Genomic DNA, 23093 nt, shown 5'->3' with positions numbered 1-23093 from the left:
CATGTGAGGCACTCTGCTCACACATACATGCTAGGGTACTTCAGCCAATGGTAACACAACAGGAGGTGCACACTTCCTGTTATAGTTAGAACCTGTGTTATTTCCTGTCAGGTGATCAGTGAGTGACACAGAGCATCAGAAGATGGCGGCTTTAGTTTAAATGTGAAAAGATCTGTTATGTCTACAAATTACGGGAGAACGCACAGACAGTGAACATTTTATTGCATATATATATGGATGTGAATAGTGATAATGTGTACAGAGATTAAATTTGGATGTGTCCTTCCTCTGCTGTTTTTTGTCAGCCCATACAGCCTGCGACAAAGCAGGTAAATGGCCGTCCCATATACGTGTATATGGTGTATTAAGACCCCACAATGTATATGGGACCTCATGGACCTCCAACAGCTTTTATGGTTACCCCCACGTCTACCTGAAAAACCAAGCCCTGGTATTAGGACAGGTTACCTAACTGGAGGTGGTGGTTACTAGGAATGGACAGCCAGTAGAGGTAGCGGAAGCTTGAGCAATAGCAAAGAATAGCAAATGCGTTCAATAAAAGTACTGTCTTGCCAATAAATTAAAATCAAATAGGTAAAGCAGAACAAATGGGCCAATATGGATGGGTTATGGGCCGATATGGATTGGCCATCATTGGATTAACTGGGACAGTGTAGCAGAGCAAGCAATTGCACTCTCTTGTCAGATAATGGATGCAGCTAAATATATGGTAATGTAATAACAGATACAAAGCCCAGTGCTAGTAAGCCACAGCAGCCAATCACAGGGCAGCTTTTCGGTTCAATAGTTGCTATGGGTTACTAGACCTGAAGAAACCTTAAAACTGAAATTACAATGCCCAGGTGTGTGAAATACTCTCAGGCTTATGCAGAAACGTGGCGACCAATCAGATGCTTGCTTTCAGAACGTAGACCAGTGAATGCATAGCGGCTCTCTTTGTGCAGTCTCAGACGTTTTGCGGAGCAGCTGGCTCCTCCCTTGCAGAACTCTGCGCCTTGGAAGCCTTACAGAGCAGCTGTTTCCCTTGCAGAACTTTGCACTCAGCCTCAGAAGCCTTGCAGAGCAGCTGTGTCCCTTGCAGAGCATTACCCTTTAGGCTCAGAAGGTTTGCAGAGCAGCTGTCTCCTTCCTTGCAGAGGTTTGCCTGTAGTCTCAAAGGTCTTGCAGAGCAGCTGTTTCCCTTGCAGAACTTTGCACTCAGCCTCGGAAGCCTTGCAGAGCAGCTGTGTCCCTTGCAGAGCATTACCCTTTAGGCTCAGAAGGTTTGCAGAGCAGCTGTCTCCTTCCTTGCAGAGGTTTGCGTGTAGTCTCAAAGGTCTTGCAGGGCAGCTGTCTCCTTTCTGGCAGAACCTTGAAGCTTTGTGGAGCGCCTGGTTCCTATAGTGGGCAGCTGGCCCCTTCCTTGCAGAACTCTGCCCATAGTCTCAGAAGGCTTGCAGAGCCGCTGGCTACTTGCCCGATGTGGTAGCCAACAGGTTTGGAGCAGCAGGCTCCTTCTCCAGTTGACCAGTGCATGGGACTACTGGGTTTCCTACAAACCCTCCAAATGCCCAGCTACAGTAGCCTATGGCAGAGCATTTTATGTGGTCACTGACAGTCCTCCATGGCCTACACAGCTTTGGATGTGGCTAGATCCCTGCCATGCATGTGGTCCCATACAACACCGAAAGCATTTATCCCATTCTCCCCGCAGAACACTGCATGGGGGTTCTGCCAGTCGTACAGAGCTGGATGAGCAGTGCAGATTGTGTGCCCTGCAGAGCAGCCCTTTCCCCTGCAGAGCCTTGCCTGTGTATCTTTATAGTCTGGTGCCTCGCACAGCATCCTTAGTATAGTCTTTGTGAAGCTGCATATTTCAGATGGACCCTCCTTTCCTGAAACCATGGAACCCCTCTACCCATACAGCCGGGCGTAGCAGGCCTGGCAGTAAGGTTTCCCATCATGCTCCCGGAAGGTGCCCTTGTTCAGCTGTCGGAGGCAAAAGGTGCAATTCAAGTGTTGGGGGTGGAACTTCTTGCCCATTGCAGTCACACAGCGCCCTGTTATTGGCTGCTCGCACCCAGCACACAGCGACCCACGGCGGGAGTGGTAATGAGTCTCACATAGAGGTAAGCCTTCGTGCTCAAAGAAACTTCCATTGATGAATGGTGTGTGGCACACCTACAGTATAAAGCGGTAAAGAAAGAGTTAAACATGATACATACATACATATAATACCAAAAATTATGTCACATGACATACTGACTTTATATAGTCACAGTGACTTCTAATATCCTTATCATTTACAGTAGGGGGTACATTATCCTTTATAATACATGAGTGATACCCAGAGTTCCCTGTATAACTCAGCCTGCAGCCTTGTGCCTTTATATGGGCACAGAACCCCTCAGTGACAGCTAATATCCTTATCATTTACAGTAGGGGGTACAGTATCCCTTATAATACATGAGTGATACTCAGAGTTCCCTGTATAACTCAGCCTGCAGCCTTGTGCCTTTATATGGGCACAGAACCCCTCAGTGACTGCTAATATCCTTATCATTTACAGTAGGGGGTACATTATCCCTTATAATACATGAGTGATACTCAGAGCTCCCTGTATGACTGCAGTTGCATTTATACACACAGGGGGGAGCTGACATACTGTTTGTCAGACACAGTACAATGAATATATCAGCAGGACTGCACATGTATTTGTCCCCTCACTGGGGGGTAGTTTAGCACTGATGACTATAGATAATGGGAGAGCCAAAGCTCTGTGCAAGGAAACATGAGCACCCATAAGCGCGTTACTCACATGGCACACAAAGCATTGTGGGTGCCACAAGCCACCCAGGGCAGAGATATAACTCTCCTTCACCGCCTCAGAGCAGCCTGCGCAGACGGCCCCAAACAGTCGGAAATAGTCATCTGAGCAGTACTGTTCCCCATCCTTCTCATGGAAACCTGCAAGAGAGACCAAGCAAGGGGAAAGTTACTTATGGGGACACATTTACAAAGAGAGGTGCTACAGCTAGGGGCCAAAGCATTGCACTGTGGGTAATGTTATAGAGCAGGATACCCCCGAAAGATCAGGTACCCCAACCCGTTGGGGCAGATTTGAGGGCACACAGCTGCTGTGTATTGCATAGCATACAGCATTTCAAAAATGCCAAAAATGTGCCTGAAGGCAAGAATGTACATATACTGGGCAAGTTGTCTCTGGGGCATGAAAGGCACCGTCATGGCGAGAGCTCAATCAATCACCTTTGGGCTAATGAGCCTGTTGTACAAAGTTGGCTACATGCCAGCTGTACTGACACGCCAGTTACACGCCAAGGATACATTAGAATGAGGGACCAACATTTAAGGCTAGTCACCTCAGAGCTCCATGACCTCGGCCTTCAGCCTCGTGCTTTTATATGGTCATAGGACTCCTTATAATATCCTTATATTTTACAATGGGGGTACTTTATTCACTATTTATTGCACAAAAAGTAAAGCCTTACAGCATCACAAGAGGTAGATCATGCACTATGTGGCAATAGGATATATGGTGACACCATTATAGGCAATGCATTATATCACAATAATAGGTATTATAGTGCAAAACATGCCTTGAGGGTGTATTGGTATTGGATATAATGGAATGCCTGGCTGGGGAATGCACTGTGACAATCAGGGGGCACTGGAATGGGAATACTCACCCTCTTCCCCTATTGGTTTTTTGCAGACTTTACAACAAAAATGCTCCGGATGCCAAGTGCACCCAAGTGCCGTAACCATGTTCTGAAGGGAAAGAGAAAATAGTATTAGAAACAGGAAATCTGGGTCAATATAGCAGTAATAAATGTACCAGTATAAAGGTGGCCATACACAGTCAGATTTAAGCAGCCAATTTGATTCCTTTAGACTGATTTGAAAGCTTACGTGCCCATGTATGGTGCCCCCCCAATGGGCTTCCCCTGATATCTGACTAGGTGTCAATTGGGCAGGTTTGCTTTTCCCATCAGATTGGGGACTGCATTGACTCACTGGTGCAGTCCTCGGCCCGACGATGCCTTTGGCCGCCATACGATCAAATTAGCTCAATATCACCCACCTTAGATGGGAATATTGGGAGAAGATCCGCTTGTTTTGCAACCTCACCAAATGAGCAGATCTCAAAGTGTATGGCCACCTTTAGGGTAAAGTCCAGTTTGATATGATTGCTTTGGAACCCCCACTAGTAAGCTCTTGTGGTCTTCCAGAGTCCAGAGTCCAGCCTTACCCCCAGGTTGTCAATGAGACAAAAGGACCACGGGGTGGAACAGTCAACATTCTTGCCTGCGCCTTATGTATATTCCAAGAGGCTAGAGCCCTGTAACTACTGTTTGATCCAGGGCTAACTCAGTGGCTCACAGCAGCAAATTACTAAATGCCACCAATCAGCAACCTATACCCCTATATTAAATCACTACCAAGCCTAGTACATATGTTGTAACTTTTATAACATTCCCCACAGGTACGTTACCTGCACTATGGGCAGTTCACATAGAGCACAGCGTGGGGCGTAGAGCATAAAGTAGTCTTTCTCACAATATGGTCGACCGTCCTTCTCGAAAAAGTTGGTTGTGCCAATCAGAGCGTGGCAGTGGGCACACACAAAATGCTCTGGGTGCCAGGTATGTCCGAGAGCGGTAACCACCTGAAGAAGACAATGGGTCACAATTTAACAAAATCCAACAAGAACCCCTTCATTACCACAGCACAACCCCAGGACAAGAAGCTGTTGTTTCAGCAGCAGGAATGGCTTAGTCTGGGGCACTGGGGCACTGGGGTAAATGCAACCAAGACAACATACAGGCACTTACAGACTCTATACAAGGTCAAAATGTACAGTTTTGTTCGTTTAACTGGACTAACCCAGTAAAAACCAGTTGCTATGGGTTACTAGACCTTTCACAGTATAATTACATAGTACATACAGTTGTCATACTTCAATTAAACTATCACTATGAAGATAAGGTGCCTTGTCTGCAGAACTTGTTATCTCCCACCGCCTGCTGTCTGGCCGTCTTCAGCTTCATGGTTGGATGACTCTTGTTTGTATTTCCTGCTTGTAGAACTGGAAAACCGTGTTCTTGGGCAAATTTGAACAAGAAAAGTATCAAAACATCATACACGGTTGTGATTTTTACACACACGGTGGGAGGGGAAATGTTACGGTAGAAAGAACTTTGATTTTGGGACTATGGGCACCGAATTACTGACCTTCAGAAAAGACTTTGTCATCAAGGCCAACTCTTCATCAACATCACTTCATCATTACTTCATTTAAAAGGAATGAAACTTCACACAAATTTCCACCAAAATGTTTCCGGGGGTGCAAGAATAAATGATGGACTATGGATCCATAAATCAGCATATTCTGCACTAATGTAATAATAGTCCTAAGCTTTGCTCTTGGTCTAGTAACCCATAGTAACCAATCAAATGTTTGCTTTCAAACAGGTGACAAGCAAATGTTACCTGCTGGTTGGTTTCTATTCTGCTGATAGATTCTACTTGACCGAGAGCATATATTGTGACATTGCCCCCTAGAGGTGAGGCAGGGGTATACATAGTGTATATTACCTGCCCAGCTATGGGACGCTGACAGCTCTCACACAGACCCTTGCTTTGCGTTTCAATGCCTTGTAGTTTCAGCCCAGACTGTAGCTTCACCAGCATTGAGTCCAAATCACTCCTTGGACCACTTGTGGCTTCTGGAACTTTGCAACCAGACACAGAATCAGGAACCCGGGAAGCAGAAATGACTTGGTCTGTTTTGACGTCCAAATGCACAGGAGCGGACACCACCTCAAAACTTTTAGGACTTGGTGCGTCCTCTGAAGCTTTAGGAACCCCATCTTCTATGCTTCTAGGGCTTGATAGGTCTTCTGTATCTCCTGGTCTGGAAACTGCCTCAGAGCCTTTAAAAGTGCCAGGAGCTTCCACTTCTTGTGATACCTACAATAACGGCATAACGTTTACATTAAGCAGCTCAGAGGATGGTGCAGAAATAACAAAGTACCCCATACCAATATATATATCATTGGAATTTACGTACAGTAAAGCTGGCCCATGTGCGGTCAGGCAGTTTGGAATGATTTCGACCTGTCAGACTATCTAGGCATGTAAGCAATGTTGGGGCAGGGTTACATTCCAACAGATAATCCTATTCAATTGCAGATCATCCAACATGTTTAAAAATGTGACCTCCCAATGCACAACTGACAAGCGTAAGGCGCATCAGCTTCTCCTCACTCCCTGCGGATATGATCATTTGGGCTGTCGTATCAGCGGCCATACTGTGTACAGTATCTGTCCAATCAGCCCAGAGGCCCAAGCAACCCCATAACAGCCACCTGAGGTGACTGTCTATGGCATCTTACAGCAGCCCCTCTGTCATTTGCCAGAATTCACAGATTGCCAGTCCAGGCCTGATGACCAGGGGTGGGCCAAGCTGACCCTAGGCAACCCAGTTGGCTATAGCGTCTTCTGCTCTGCCACCCCCCCCCATCCTTTTATGAGTGCACGCATGGGGGTCGAGCACACCATGTGAGGAACTGGGAGGTGCTCTTCTGCCTACCCCTAGTTCCAGCCCTGCTGATGACCAACTAAATAATAATTAAGTAGCAGTGCAGAGGACCCACACCAGACTTAAGGTGGCCATACACATTAAAATCCACTCGCTTGGAGAGGTCGCCTAACGAGCAGATCTTCAGGCAGGCCGCTGTTTTGCCCCTACACTGGCCGATAATCTGCTGAATTGATCCGATATCGGCAGCTACAATCGGCCACCTTTACTTTGCCTGTTGGCAACCAGGCTGGTTTATGGGCACAGACGCAAGGGTGCTTGCCACCTCAGGTGGGCCTCTCCCTTTACTCCCTAGTGTACCAGCTTAGTGTTCCCCATACAGTAAGGTCCTACATAATGTTGATCTATTTCAATATAGCAGGACAATTATACATTATAATAAATGGCAGTGGGTTAGATTATATTAAAATTCATGTCAGAGAGAGAGAGAGGTCTATGGAGCAGATATGCATATGCGTCCTGCGTGGGTTTATCTAATGCCGCAGAGCCTCTGCCTGGATGTTCCACTATAAGCGGATCTGGGGGGAGGTTTCCGTTACCCTATCTGCTATAGGGCAGGCCACTCTGGCTTCAGAGATGTTGTAAAGTAAATGTCATTTCTGCACTTCTGCATTTGCTAAGGCACAGAGGTATGGCAATAAGTGCTCATTGGCTACCACACTGGATTCTAGATTGTAAGCTCTTCAGATCGTGATTCTTCAGCCATTTGTTACAGCTCTCTCTTTCCTTCTTATTGCTTCATGTATAGTACAAACTGACATAGTAATGACCAGTAAAATATAGCCTTATAATTGGTGCCTTCCTAATATGCCAAACCTGTATTCTATAATTATGTCTACATTAAAGGAACAGTATCACCAAAATGGTTTAAAGTAATTAAAATATAATGTACTGTGGCCCTGCACTGGTAACACTGGTCTGTTTACTTTACAAACTCTACTATAGTTTACATAAATACCATACTGTGTAACCATAGGGGGAGCCATTAAATCTGGAAAAGGAGAAAATGCACAGGTTACATTTGAGATAACAGATAAGTATCTTTTCTCCTTTTTCCCCAGCTTTAATGGCTGCCCCCGGGGCTACACAGCAGGGTATTTATATAAACTATAGTAGGGTTTCTGTAGCAAACACCCCAGCTGTACCAGTGCAGGAATGGCTGCCCCCGGGGCTACACAGCAGGGTATTTATACAAACTATAGTAGGGTTTCTGTAGCAAACACCCCAACTGTACCAATGCAGGAATGGCTGCCCCCGGGGCTACACAGCGGGGTATTTATATAAACTATAGTAGGGTTTCTGTAGCAAACACCCCAACTGTACCAGTGCAGGAATGGCTGCCCCGGGGCTACACAGCGGGGTATTTATATAAACTATAGTAGGGTTTCTGTAGCAAACACCCCAGCTGTACCAGTGCAGGACTGGCTGCCCCCGGGGCTACACAGCAGGGTATTTATATAAACTATAGTAGGGTTTCTGTAGCAAACACCCCAGCTGTACCAGTGCAGGAATGGCTGCCCCCGGGGCTACACAGTGGGGTATTTATATAAACTATAGTAGGGTTTCTGTAGCAAACACCCCAGCTGTACCAGTGCAGGAATGGCTGCCCCCGGGGCTACACAGCGGGGTATTTATATAAACTATAGTAGGGTTTCTGTAGCAAACACCCCAGCTGTACCAGTGCAGGAATGGCTGCCCCCGGGGCTACACAGCGGGGTATTTATATAAACTATAGTAGGGTTTCTGTAGCAAACACCCCAGCTGTACCAGTGCAGGAACGGCTGCCCCCGGGGCTACACAGCGGGGTATTTATATAAACTATAGTAGGGTTTCTGTAGCAAACACCCCAGCTGTACCAGTGCAGGAACGGCTGCCCCCGGGGCTACACAGCGGGGTATTTATATAAACTATAGTAGGGTTTCTGTAGCAAACACCCCAGCTGTACCAGTGCAGGAATGGCTGCCCCCGGGGCTACACAGCAGGGTATTTATATAAACTATAGTAGGGTTTCTGTAGCAAACACCCCAGCTGTACCAGTGCAGGAATGGCTGCCCCCGGGGCTACACAGCAGGGTATTTATACAAACTATAGTAGGGTTTCTGTAGCAAACACCCCAACTGTACCAGTGCAGGAATGGCTGCCCCCGGGGCTACACAGCGGGGTATTTATATAAACTATAGTAGGGTTTCTGTAGCAAACACCCCAGCTGTACCAGTGCAGGAATGGCTGCCCCCGGGGCTACACAGCAGGGTATTTATATAAACTATAGTAGGGTTTCTGTAGCAAACACCCCAGCTGTACCAGTGCAGGAATGGCTGCCCCCCGGGGCTACACAGCGGGGTATTTATATAAACTATAGTAGGGTTTCTGTAGCAAACACCCCAGCTGTACCAGTGCAGGAATGGCTGCCCCCGGGGCTACACAGCGGGGTATTTATATAAACTATAGTAGGGTTTCTGTAGCAAACACCCCAGCTGTACCAGTGCAGGAATGGCTGCCCCCGGGGCTACACAGCGGGATATTTATATAAACTATAGTAGGGTTTCTGTAGCAAACACCCCAGCTGTACCAGTGCAGGAATGGCTGCCCCCGGGGCTACACAGCGGGATATTTATATAAACTATAGTAGGGTTTCTGTAGCAAACACCCCAGCTGTACCAGTGCAGGAATGGCTGCCCCCGGGGCTACACAGCGGGGTATTTATATAAACTATAGTAGGGTTTCTGTAGCAAACACCCCAGCTGTACCAGTGCAGGAATGGCTGCCCCCGGGGCTACACAGCGGGATATTTATATAAACTATAGTAGGGTTTCTGTAGCAAACACCCCAGCTGTACCAGTGCAGGAATGGCTGCCCCGGGGCTACACAGCGGGATATTTATATAAACTATAGTAGGGTTTCTGTAGCAAACACCCCAGCTGTACCAGTGCAGGAATGGCTGCCCCCGGGGCTACACAGCGGGGTATTTATATAAACATTTATATATGTTTTTCTAAAATTGTTTTTAGAATTATTTAGGTCAAGTTCCCCTTTAAAGCATACATTCCATGTTCTGGGTATTTGGTTCAGTCGCTGGATCATGTCAGGAAGCTGCTTGCACTGTAAATCCCATGAAACTGGATTCTGAAACAGCGCCAACATAAACACCGAGCCTCTTAGTGAATTTTGGTCTTGAGCTATTCCTGGTATTTGTGTGATGCCGTTCCCTCCTCCTGTATTAGAGCCTAGTCCCTAGGTCTGAACCAATGCAATCTCAGTTTAATCCATTAAATTCTCATAACAAAGGGCCACATAAATCCCCCAAAAATCCCAAAATGCTGCAAAATAATCTCATAATAATGGGAGCAAAGTTTGCCCAGACTTAGTAACCCATAGCAACCAATCAGATGCTTGCTTTTTAAACAGGAGGCCAGTAAATGCTACCTGTTGACCGGTTGGTATGGGTTACTAGACACGCACTTCTGTCATTGCCTGTTACAGGTATAGGACCTGTTATCAAGAATTCTCGTGACCAAGGGTATTCCGGATAAGGGGTCTTTCCGTAATTTGAATCTCGATACCTTAAGTCTATTAAAAAATCAATAAAACATTAAATAAACCCAGTAGGGCTGTTCTGCCCCAATAAGGGGTAATTATATCTTAGTTGGGATCAAGTACAGGTACTGTTTTATTATTACAGAGAAAAGGGAATCATTTAACCATTAATTAAACCCAATAGGGCTGTCCTGCCCCAATAAGGGGTAATTATATCTTAGTTGGGATCAAGTACAGGTACTGTTTTATTATTACAGAGAAAAGGGAATCATTTAACCATTAAATAAACCCAATAGGGCTGTTCTGCCCCCAATAAGGGGTAATTATATCTTAGTTGGGATCAAGTACAGGTACTGTTTTATTATTACAGAGAAAAGGGAATCATTTAACCATTAATTAAACCCAATAGGGCTGTCCTGCCCCAATAAGGGGTAATTATATCTTAGTTGGGATCAAGTACAGGTACTGTTTTATTATTACAGAGAAAAGGGAATCATTTAACCATGAAATAAACCCAATAGGGCTGTTCTGCCCCCAATAAGGGGTAATTATATCTTAGTTGGGATCAAGTACAGGTACTGTTTTATTATTACAGAGAAAAGGGAATCATTTAACCATTAAATAAACCTCAATAGGGCTGTTCTGCCCCCAATAAGGGGTAATTATATCTTAGTTGGGATCAAGTACAGGTACTGTTTTATTATTACAGAGAAAAGGGAATCATTTAACCATGAAATAAACCCAATAGGGCTGTTCTGCCCCCAATAAGGGGTAATTATATCTTAGTTGGGATCAAGTACAGGTACTGTTTTATTATTACAGAGAAAAGGGAATCATTTAACCATTAAATAAACCCAATAGGGCTGTTCTGCCCCCAATAAGGGGTAATTATATCTTAGTTGGGATCAAGTACAGGTACTGTTTTATTATTACAGAGAAAAGGGAATCATTTAACCATTAAATAAACCCAATAGGGCTGTTCTGCCCCAATAAGGGGTAATTATATCTTAGTTGGGATCAAGTACAGGTACTGTTTTATTATTACAGAGAAAAGGGAATCATTTAACCATTAAATAAACCCAATAGGGCTGTTCTGCCCCCAATAAGGGGTAATTATATCTTAGTTGGGATCAAGTACAGGTACTGTTTTCGGATAAGGGATCCCAAACCGTATTATATAACAACTTAAGCTCCTCTGCCAATGTATTGGCACCAACAGACTGGGGAGTTGGTTGCCTGATGGAATAAGTGGCCCAGTCTCTCATATGATCCCAGGGGAATTATTTGGACTTCAAAGATGATCTGCTTCTCTTATCTAGATTAACCACTGTCATACATTTGTTTCACAGTGTTTGGCTCTACCCACCATTGGTGATATTAAAACCTAGATACATTTACCTGTTAGATACGCGTTGGAATTATCATTTATCACCTATTCTCCAATGCCCTACATCTACCGGAGCAGTATCTTCTATGTTCCGTTTACAGGTCTATTTAACTGTAGGCTCCCATGTAGCAGCGTGATTATCCTTTTGCACTGCTCATTCGAGCAGTGTGGGCGGCACTGACAAGTGACCTACCAGATTATTAAATCTGTATTTTGCCATGGAGGAAGATATTCAGGGTCAGACTGGGGGGTGCAGGGCCTACCGGGGCCCTGCAGGTGCCCCCGCCAGCCGCATCCCCTAACCCCCCCAGGGGCCCCCCCTAACACCCCGCAGGGTCCCCCAACCAACATCCTCCCCGAGCGCACATAAATTTAACGCGCCAGGGAAGGAACAGTCGGGCAGGGGGAGCGCCGGCAAGGGTTGGGTCTGGGCCGCCGGGGCCCACTGGGATTTTACCCGGTGTCTGGCGGGCTAGTCCGACCCGGAAGATATTCTAAACTAATGTGTTTTACTTTTCACTGCTAAATAGATATTTGTCCCTCCAGGGGCATAAATATGAAGGGAACAGACCCTGTGGCTGTTGGGGAGATTGGGGGGGGTTGTAAGGAGTATAGGGGCACTGAGACCCAAATTGATTTTTTCTGTCAGACCCAGTAACTTCCAGTTACTCCATTGTTACTCCAAGGTGCCAACAGATGATCCATGCTTTATTTCCCAACCCTACATAGTTCTTTCACTGTATACATATTTTTTAACCTCGGTATCAGAATTATATAAACTTTTTCCCTCACAGGGCTGACCAGGCTGGAAAGATTTGTTTAGTGAACTGAGTGTGTTTAGGAGGAACATTCCTTGGCACTTACTGTGTTCTGCTTGTGGAAATCAGACAGCGAAGCCATCAGGCGATCCAGCTCGAGAGTGGCCGAGGAGGCCGACAGGGCCCTAAGCAAGAGGAACATGTGTCAGTAGAGTAGACAAGTAGAGTTACATGGCGCCTAGAGGAGCAATTAATGTCATTGCATTGAATTGTCATTCATTCTGCTCATCCCACCAGATCAACATTTTTTAAACTTTACTCATCAGGCCAAACCTCAACAATCATCTCATTCTTATGTGCCCATAGACTCATTTCCCATCAATTCTGTAGAAAAGGTTTAACCATCATTTTGACAGCAACATTAACACAACTATTCAACAACCCCATCATTAATGTTCCACCCACTCAACCTACTGTGAGAAGGCCTTAACCTTACTCAGTTTCAATAACATGTCATAGTCCTTCATCAAAGCATGTCCTGATGAGCGAATCAGTCCAGTACCTGCAGCTCTACCAAACTGGAAGGCCCCCAGTCTGGCTAAGGGATCCATTGGGTTATTTCTATTGAATCATAGTTTTATTATGCACTATAAGTACATCCCTTCATCACCTTTCCACAAAGTGGTAGCATAAAGTTACCCTACAGAGATTGTTCTTTACATCAATCTCTGCTCTATAGGAGCTTACAATCCAAAGCCCCTATTCCCACACCTTGTGTCTCAACCCTTTCTCCTTGTAGATTGTAAGCTCTTTTGGGCAGGCCTCTCTTCACCTCTTGTATCGGTTATTGATTGCTTTATATGTTACTCTGTATGTCCAATGTATGAAACCCACTTATTGTACAGCGCTGCGGAATGTGTTGGCGCTTTATAAATAAATGTTAATAATAATAATAATACACACTAGGTTCAGATTCACCAGGAATTAAATAAAATGTCTGTATGGACTTGGACTGTGGATGGAAGCTGAAGCAAGCCAACAGAGAACATTCAGTACAACTTCCCTGCATATACGGCTCTGATCAGAATTGAACCCAGGATCTCCGTGCTGCAGAGCAATAACCTCTACCATTGCACCCAGCACCCATTTTGAATGTGTTGTTGCCAGTTGTTATGAACTATACAACATTGTATTTGTTCTACATTTGGACATCCTGTGCCTGCACCACACCCTGGCCAACCAGTTTAAGACAAGCATGATTCCAATATCCCAAAGTTTTGGAAACAAAGGGTCAGTTACCCACTTTAAAATTTACCGTATATACTAGAGCAGTGCTGTCCAACTTCTGCGGTGCTGAGGGCCGGAATTTCTCTAGCATACATGGTGGAGGGCCGCTAATGGAAGCCAGTTTTGGCCACTCCCCAATTTTAAACCACACCCACTTCAAACCACACCCATTGTATCACAATGGTCGCTGCAGGGATATCAACCATCATTCATATGTTAAAGAATTATATTATGTCATATTAAGACACACCCTTAAATCCATATGCCTCCTCCTCCCCTGTGGATAGCACAGCAACCCCCAGCATATAATTACACACCTTAGGGACCATTTAACGGCTATTTCCAACTGCTAACAAACTCCCAGAACAAACCCCTGCCAGGTTCACCTCCCACAGGCAGCATAGGGTAGGCAGAGTATGGCACACACAGGCAGCACTCTGCCTGTCCTATCCTGCCTCTGTGTGCCATACTCTGCCTGTCCTATGCTGCCTTTGGTGCTATACTCTGCCTGTCCTATGCTGCCTGTGGGTGCCATATTCTGCCTGTCCTACCCTGCCTGTGGGTGCCATATCCTCCCTGCCCTATGCAGCCTATGTGCCATACTCTGCCTACCCTATGCTGCCTATACACAGGCAGCATAGGTCAGGCATTACATACAATGAGGTGTGAACAGGGGAACAATGTGGGTGATTACAGCCTGAGCCTGAGGTGTGAACACTGCAGGGGGTGAACAATGCAGAGATTAAAAGGTGTGAACAACACAGGGGATTACATTTTTAAACAATACAGAGGGATTACAGCATGAATCTGAGGTGAGAACCATGCAGGGGGGCAGTTAATCTCAGTACTGATACCATTTAAAGCTAACACAAAGTTAAGCCATCAAAGCAGCCAGATAGGTGGGGGGCCACACAGAGGGGGGTCGAGGGCCGCATGCGGCCCGCGGGCCGCCAGTTGGACAGCACTGTACTAGAGTATAAGCCGATCCGAATATAAGCTGAGGTACCTGATTTTACCTAAGAAAACTGGAAAAACATATTGACTCGAGTATAAGCCTAGGGTGGGAAATGCAGCAGCTACTGCTAAGTTTTAATAATCAAAATAAATACCAATAAAATTACATTAATTGAGGCATCAGTGGGGTATATGTTTTTCAATATTTATTTCAAAGAAAAACAGTAAACTAGCTCTGTAAGCGGAGAAGAGGGTCAACAAAAACAATATGAGTACTACCCCACGCTCATTGCACATTGGCAAACTGGCAGGAGACCCAGTCCCGGAGGAGATGTAAGGGGAAATAAGTATTGCTAGTGGGAGCCTAGGCCAGGGCACTGTAGGGTCTGGTTGCGGGTGGCCTAATTTGCACACAAAGGAGAGAGGGTGCTAGTCTTGAGGGACCCATGGCACCCGACTCAACTTTTTCAGCACATTTTGGGTGCTGAAAAACTAGGCTTATACTCGAGTATATAAAGTATATCCATGAGGTAGGGATACACAAAGCAGCTATGAGCAAATGTCTTAATAGTTACTAGTAGTTTAGCAACATTCTATAGAAGACATAGGCAGCGTTAATCCCAAGTCAAAATGGATTCTACCCCAAAACGTATTTGCTTTCAGTAGCAGTTACGCTTAACTTGAAAACCACTGAATATGTTGACTTTACATTTATTGGAAATTTGCTTAGAGTTACATTTTCTTTCATGAGATGAAAACATGTTTTTGGGTGGAGGTCACCTTTATTTATTCATCTTCCCGCTGGTAACTCCCTCCTATGTCCCCATTTCTTCAAACCACAATATGAGGAACATGTTTCTCCGTGACGCCTACATGGCTTGTATGTATCAGTACAACACATGCGCCTCCTTGACCTTTTATCCTTCCTCTCCTCTCCATCCTTATATCTGTGGTTTGAAGTGGCGAAACTATGAGAAATGTTTATCTCATAAAGCAGTGCTCACCAATTAGTGTGAAGACACACTGAGCTACTAGTAAACTCCAGAAAATCCCCTGCCATAGACAGTAATGAGTATCGCCTCTACTAAAAAATATGTAGAGACAATTATCAGCATTGTCTGTTTTAGTAGCCACATCAAGTAGCTGCTACTAGTAGCTCTGTGTGTCTTCACCCTTAAGATTACAAGATACCAGAACAGACCCTGATGTTGTTTATAATTCACATCTTTTACATGCTTCAATGAAGCTTATAATCTAAGGTCCCTTAAGGTGGCCGTACACATTAAGATCTTCTCTCGATATCCTCACCTACGGGTGGGTGATATCGGGTGGATTTAGGCTAATTCAGTAAATAGGCGCAGTCGATTTGGGGACCGCATCAACCAACCAATGCAGTCCCCGATCCTGGGGCCAAACGATCAAATTAGAATGCCAGTAATAGGCGCAGTTGATTTGGGGACCGCATCAACTAGCCGATGGGGTCCCCGATCCGACTAAATTTTTTAACCTGCCCAATCAATATCTGCCCGATTTCAGGCAAGATATGGGTCGGGCAGGCCCGTCGTTTGACCCCATACACGGGCCGATAAGCTGCCGAATCAGTCTAAGGGACAGATATCCAATGTATGAAACCCACTTATTGTACAGCGCTGCGGAATATGTTGGCGCTTTATAAATAAATGTTTATAATAATTATAATAATATCGGCAGCTAGAATCGGGCCATGTATGGGGACCTTAAGGGACCAATATCGGCAGCTACAATCGGCCTGTGTATGGCCACCTTTACTTTAGTCATCAATGTATCGCTCTCTATCTATGCAAACTGCATTAAACTCATCTCATGGGCTTTGGGTTTGAAAAAATGCACTAATAATTGGTGAATATTGTAAGTTCCTTATAACCACAGATGTGAGGATCTAGTGGACATTAAGGTGGAAAGTCCATCGATGAATATGTCTTTGTACTGAGGTATATAATGCAAATACTACTGACGGTGAAACATGTAAAGCATGGAGAACCATAAGAGGAAAGAGTATTATTACTAGATGGTGGGGCACACAGGCTGTGTGAGACACCATTATTTATACATAGTAAGACTGTCCGGCCTATGGACCTTTACTGCTACTACTGAACCCCCACAACCATTGAAATTAGGCGAGTACTTAAGGGACAGAAGTTGGGCAACCATCTCATATAAAATGTCACTGTTATCATATGATCCTACTAACACCATCAGTATGACCCATGTTTGTGGGTGGAGACCCTCCTTTATTTGTTCATCTTCTTGCTGGTAACTCCCTCTTATGTCTCCATTTCTTAAACTACAATTTGAGGAACGTGTTTTGCTCATTCATACCCTTATAATTCTCCAAACGTGATGAAATTTGGACCTATATTTATTACCTCCACCCTCTTGGGCAAACAAAGTATGTTTTTGGGCTGCTCTCTTTGCCATAGTCAGTTAGAAGGTGGGACCGGAACCTAATGGAAAGAGCAGAGTGGGATGTTCTTTGTTTCCATTCTAGGGACCAAAGTTCTACCAGCCTGAGATCAACACAATAATACCCCCTACATTCTCCCATGGTTGTTCGGTTGGGTCCATTCTATGGAAATAGCCTTAGTAATGACAGTTTCCCTACTCTTCCTTACCTTTTCTCTGCTTCTTTCTGTGCTTCAGCTTTCTGTTCATTGCGATCCCGAGTGGGGAACTGAGACATTATCTCATCTGTAGGGACAAGATGGGGCGGTATAGATAGACAAATAACAATCAGTATAACGATAATGGCTGAGGAAAGGGCAGTGGGACAATGTGAGACAGAGAATGATATCTAGAAATATTAGATATTATTCAATTATTTTATAACTACATGCTATCTTCTGAGTTACCCTTTACATTGCCTAAAAAAAATATAAGCGGGAAAGATGGAGACAGAATGAAGAGTAAAACACAATACAGTAACATAATGTAACACTAAGGGGCTGATTTACTAACCCACGAACGGGCCGAATGCGTCCGATTGAGTTTTTTTCGCAATGATCGGTAATTTTGCGATTTTTTTTCGTATTTTTTGCGACTTTTTCGTATTTTTCGTATTTTTCGCGATTTTTTCGTAGCGTTAAAACTTGCACGAAACGTCACGCCTTTTAAGTTTTAACGCTACGAAAAAGGCGCGACTTTGCGCGCAAGTGTTAACGCTACGAAAAAATCGCGACTTTGCACAACTTTCGTAATGGCTACGAAAAACTCGCGTTTTTTCGCAAAAATCGTAAAGACGCCGAAAAAATCGCAAAAAATACGAAAAAGTCGCAAAAAATACGAAAAAGTCGCAAAATGTTCGTTTCCAATCGGAATTTTTCCAATTCGGATTCGAAATCGTGTCTTAGTAAATCAGCCCCTAAGGGTAAATAAAAGTTAAAAAAGGTAAAAGTTTAATGAAAATGACAAATGTGAATCATTTAACAGGAATGGTATTATTAGGACTGTTGGTGGGGCAAACAGGCTGAGACACCATTATCTATAAGCAGTAAAGCTGCCTGGCCTGTAGACCGGTAGCACTACAACTGGACCACCACAACCCAAGTTGGCAACTACTAAAGGGCCAGAGGTTGTCCAATACCATCTCATATAAAAACTTCCCTGTTATCCTACAGACACTATCATGTCCTCCTGTTACATGTACAGGGCCCAGGCCAATCACCCCCTTCCAACCCACCCATAACCAAAAAATGACAGCTGTACATTCTTCCACCTCCTACCAGTGATGTTGAATTGTGTGGCATTGAGTTCATTGAGCAATCGATCCAATTCACACAGCCCACCACCCAAGGCTGGCGAGACCGAAGGCAAAGGATATTTCTGTACGGTGCTGTGGGAGCAAGAGAAAATGAGCTATGCCATTGGAAGTCCATCAGACAGCAGAAAGGAATGATTAAAGGTGGCCATACACGTTAAGATTCGCTCGCTTGGCGATGTCGCCAAGCGAGCGGATCCGCTCCTGATATCCCTACCTACGGGTGGGCGATATCGAGCCAATCCAGGCTAATTCGGTCATTTGGCCCTGGGGCCAAATGATCAAATTAGAACAATGGGTATAGGCCCAGTTGGTTCGAGGGCCGCCCCAATGAGCCAATGCAGTCCCTGATCTGACTAAAGGTGGCCATATACAAGCCGATTGTAGCTGCTGATATCGGTCCCTTAGACCGATTTGGCAGCTTATCGGCCCTTGTAGGGACAGCAACGAGGGCATGCCCGACCAATATCTGGCCTGAAATCAGGCAGATATTGATCGGGCAGGTTAAAAAATTTAGTCGGATCAGGGACCGCATTGGCTCGTTGATGCGGTTCCCGAACCAACTGCGCCCATTTCCAACGTTATTATTCGATCATTTGGCCCCAGGGCCAAACTACCAAATTAGCCTAAATTCGCCCGATATCGCCCACCCGTAAGTGGGGGATTTCAGGAGAAGATCCGCTCGCTTGGTGTATGGCCACCTTAAATTGTTTAACCTGCCGATCAATATCTGGGCGATTTCAGGCAGGCCCATCATCAGTGCCCCTACACGGGCCGCTGCTGAATTGGTCTAAGGGACCGATAGCGGCAGCTAGAATCAGCCCGTGTATGGCAGCCTTAAGAATAGAAAATCAATGAGTATAAACAAGTGGGAAAGCTTGAGGGAGATATTGGAGGCCTCACAAAAAGAGAAAGAATGATGAGATACTTAGGGAGGACATTTGGAGCAGAGGCAAAGACATAAGAAGACAACAGAAGTTGACACACAGATACAATGAAAAGTAAATACAGAGATGAATATAGGTACTAAAAGTAAGAAGGGAATGTCATTAGTAAAATTTTTGAAAGGAGAGAAAAACAACCTAGACTGTTTGCCTCACCTGTATAGGTGGTCCTTGTCCACTGGAATGGTCTCATGGTCAGAGGTCTTATTCGACATTGCAGTCTGCCAAAGAACAACAAGAGTTAAATGGATGGTTGGTTTAGAGATCATCAGTCATGTCACTGAGTGGGAAATCATTACCCTGGGATCATAGGGAGGTGGAGGAGGCCGGGTCTCAGTAGGCTGAGGTTTCTCAGGAGAGTCTGTTAGTAAAACTGGACAACGAGGAGGCGTTGTGATCTGGAGGTCAGCGAGCAGTGCATCTGAAAGATACATCACATTGCTGCAATAGGGCACACGTATAGCACAACAGGGGTTTTAAGACAGATGGTGGGATCTTGGAATTCAAACAGAATTATACAGAATTATACAATGCAAACGTTCTCGATTTGTGGAACCCAAAGTAGTGATTAGATGAACAGTGGAACCTTACATTTCTGTAAACTTATAACACAAACGCAGGCGAAATATAATATAATTTAGGGAGGCTTCATCTCCCCATAAAGACACCAACTTCTACGTATTCATATATCATTATAAGTTGCTAGCCTCTATAAAAAAATAATTTTCAAAATTCACCCTCCTCTCCTGACACAAAAAAGGTGAGTTGAACCCAGCTAAAACGTGAAATCTAAGGTAAAGAAAGTTTATCTAATGTTTATAGCAGGGGAAGATGCACAAAGATGCTGAAATGGAACATTCTGGCACACAATTAGAAATGCTGTAGAGTTAATTGGTGGGATAGCCTCAAGTTTGATACAAAATTTCAAGGTGGGTTTGTATATAGCAAACCAAATGGGCATTCTACAGATATATTACGCTAACAGGCATTTAGGCTGAGCCAACCTGCCAAGCCCCTCCAGCAGAGTAATCCTTAAGGTTGCCATACAAGCACCAATATTATTGTATGAAAATTTGATCCGGCTGGTTGAAGGGTTTAAGGCACCCTAGCACCGGCATATGTTTAGTACTGAATCATCAGATAGGGGTAGAATTCTTTAGTTTTTTTGTCTACCTGCATATCTGACAACCAGAATAAGATAATAATAATAATGTGTATGGCCACCATTACAGTTTAGAACCCAGCTAAAGTGCGCTTACAGCTTCCCCAATACAAGTTCCCAGCCATTCATAACAAAGTAACAAGATAACATGAAAACGTGAGAAAACATGTATGTAATTCATTGGAAGGATGAAGGTCACATGTCACAACCCTCCTTGAAGGTCCAGTCTCTAATCAAAGCCCCCTAAGCTGATTACATGGTGTCAGCTATAGAACAATGTTGATGTATCAGTCATTCACACATAAGTCTAAAAAATCTAGGACAGCTTATAGGTTTTTGCCCCAAATCTTTACCTTATTGACTTTCAACCCTGATAGGCACTGAGGCTGAGCCCCACTGCCACTGCCCCAAGCCTCTCCATGGGGGTAAGCCCCACGGTTTGGGGCCAGTGTCACCAGAGAACTTGCAGCCTCCCAATACAAACTCCCAGCCCTAGGCAAAGTAACAAGAGAATATGAAAGCATGAGAAGCCATCTATGTATTTGAATGAATGGATGAAGGTTCTAAACACCACAAAATCCATGGAGGTCCGGCCTTGGGGCAGCCCCCTTAGCTCATAACATGATTACAGATATGAAAAAATATTGGTTTATCTGTTATTTAGTCATAGGTCCAAAAATATCTAGGACGGCAATTATGTTTTTACCACAAATCTCACCCTAACTGACCTTATAGCTGGATATAGGAAAATAAATAAGCATTCTCCACATATCATACTTTAACAGGCACTCAAGTTCCCCGCCATTACATCAAGCTCCTCCAGAGGGTAAGCCTCACAAACTGGGAACCAGCACCGCCACATTAAAGAGAAATTCCAGCCTCCCAGCATGAAAGCATAAGAAAACCAGCAAAGTATTTGAGTGGGTAGATAAAGCCAGAGCTCCAGCCTTTGGTCAGAGCCTCCTTACCTCATAGCATGGTTACAGAGCCAAACGGTGCCAAAATATCTACGTTTCTACCCCAAATCTCACCCTTGATAACCTTCAAGCTAGGTGAATATAGAAAAGTGAATAGACATTTTTTTTACCCTAACAGTCATTCAGGCTGAGCCCCTTGTCCAAACCCTTCTTGGGACAACTTGGGACCAGAGCTGAAGAGAACATAGAGACTCCCAATGCAAACTCCCAGCCAGACAACATGAAAGCACAAGAAACCTATGCCTATGTTGGGATGAAGGTTCTACACATCTGATGAACTTACCTAAGTCTTCCATGTTTCATGTAGGCAGACCACAGAATGATAAAAGGAGCTAGGACTGGGGGAAGACTGGATAATCAGAGAAGGCAGTAGTAATATAAAGAGTAATGTGTATGAAAAGCAGGATTAACATGACATAAGGAGAAGCTGTTGGTGGAGAGTTTGGTGGAGACTCCAGCAGAAGAGAAATAAAGGATGAAAGTGGTCTGATTAAATGGAAAGAATGTGTTTGGATAAGAACAAAAATTAGAGCACAGACTGGGAAACAGACAGGGAGCGGAGGGTGAGAGGATGAGAGGGCTGATGTGAGAGAGGGAAAGAGCATAGAGATGAGAGCAAGAGATGAGGATGTGAGTACGGGGCTGGAATGAGAGAGAGGCGCACGATTGGGAGGAGTCCCTGACTTTTCTTTTTTTTTTCCTTTTATGGGAAACAGAAGTCTGTTAAAATGGGGGAGATATAAACAGATAGGGAGAGAGAGGGAGAAGTAAAGCCCACATGTGTGACAGAGACGGATAGGAACCAAGGCTGAGTTACCAGTCAGCGCAAAATGAATTGGGGAGGGGGGGAAAGTCTGATTTGGGGGGCACCACTAGGCAGCAGCATGAACAATACTCACTCAGTACTCAGTCTTGCCTCAGTACTCTCTCCCTCAGTACTCTCTCCCTCAGTGTGTGAGTCACATTCAGTCTCTCAGTGTCTCCATCTCTCCCTCTCTTTGTCTGCTCCTTCTTACCAGCCTGTGGCGCTCTCTATGTGTTTAGCCCCCTTCTACTCTGTTTGCGTGTGTCTCTCTCCCCCTCGGCCACTGGGTGCCTGTCTCTCCCTCTCTCTCTCTCTTTTTTTCCCTCTCTCTCTCTGTTTCACATCTCTGGAAACAATTTAGAGAAAACCATTTCCTGTCTAAGAGGTTCAGCTCAGAAAAAGAAGGGGAGGAAAGGATAGCGAGGGAGAAGGGAAGGGAGGAAATGCCGGAAAATAGTGTGAGAAAAAGGAGAGGGAAATAGGGGGACAGGGGGGCAGAGGGAATGGAGCACTGCAACAGGACAGCCATGGTTAAAACAGAATTTACAGGTATGGGACCTGTTATCCAGAATTCTCGGGACCTGGGGTTTTCCGGATAAGGGTTCTTTCCATAATTTGGATCTCCAGATCTAAAGTCTGCTAAAAAATCATTTAAATATTGAATAAACCCAATAGGAGTGTTCTGCCCCCAATAAGGGGTAATTATATCTTAGTTGGGATCAAGTACAGGTACTGTTTTATTATTACAGAGAAAAGGGAATCATTTAACCATTAAATAAACCCAATAGGGCTGTTCTGCCCCAATAAGGGGTAATTATATCTTAGTTGGGATCAAGTACAGGTACTGTTTTATTATTACAGAGAAAAGGG

General features: G+C 44.7%; 1 protein-coding gene across 3 annotated transcripts; it reads right to left on the bottom strand.

The window, feature by feature from the left end:
* Window positions 1–205: 205 nt before the first annotated feature.
* Window positions 206–22515, bottom strand: tgfb1i1 (transforming growth factor beta 1 induced transcript 1). Of its 3 annotated transcripts, none has more exons than XM_012969937.3 (11): window positions 22318–22515; window positions 19579–19700; window positions 19436–19500; window positions 18301–18410; window positions 17194–17269; window positions 12408–12486; window positions 5617–5991; window positions 4514–4687; window positions 3708–3789; window positions 2819–2967; window positions 206–2181 (listed from the first exon to the last, which is right to left on the bottom strand). In XM_012969937.3, exons 3-11 carry the CDS (start codon window positions 19492–19494, stop codon window positions 1915–1917), a joined length of 1371 nt encoding a protein of 456 aa, XP_012825391.2. In that variant the 5' UTR covers window positions 19495–19500; window positions 19579–19700; window positions 22318–22515; the 3' UTR covers window positions 206–1914.
* Between the last annotated feature and the right edge of the window lie 578 nt (window positions 22516–23093).

Source organism: Xenopus tropicalis, chromosome 9 (genome assembly GCF_000004195.4).
Source record: "Xenopus tropicalis strain Nigerian chromosome 9, UCB_Xtro_10.0, whole genome shotgun sequence".
In the NCBI taxonomy this organism is placed as follows: Eukaryota; Metazoa; Chordata; class Amphibia; order Anura; family Pipidae; genus Xenopus; species Xenopus tropicalis.
This window is presented reverse-complemented; position numbering and strand designations above follow the sequence as displayed.

Coding starts and splice junctions, on each gene's coding strand:
- tgfb1i1 (XM_012969936.3), bottom strand. Junction 12,487..17,193: donor CAGAAAGAAGCAGAGAAAAG/GTAAGGAAGAGT, acceptor CCTCTTGCTTAG/GGCCCTGTCGGCCTCCTCGG. Junction 5,992..12,407: donor ATTTCCACAAGCAGAACACA/GTAAGTGCCAAG, acceptor CCGTTATTGTAG/GTATCACAAGAAGTGGAAGC.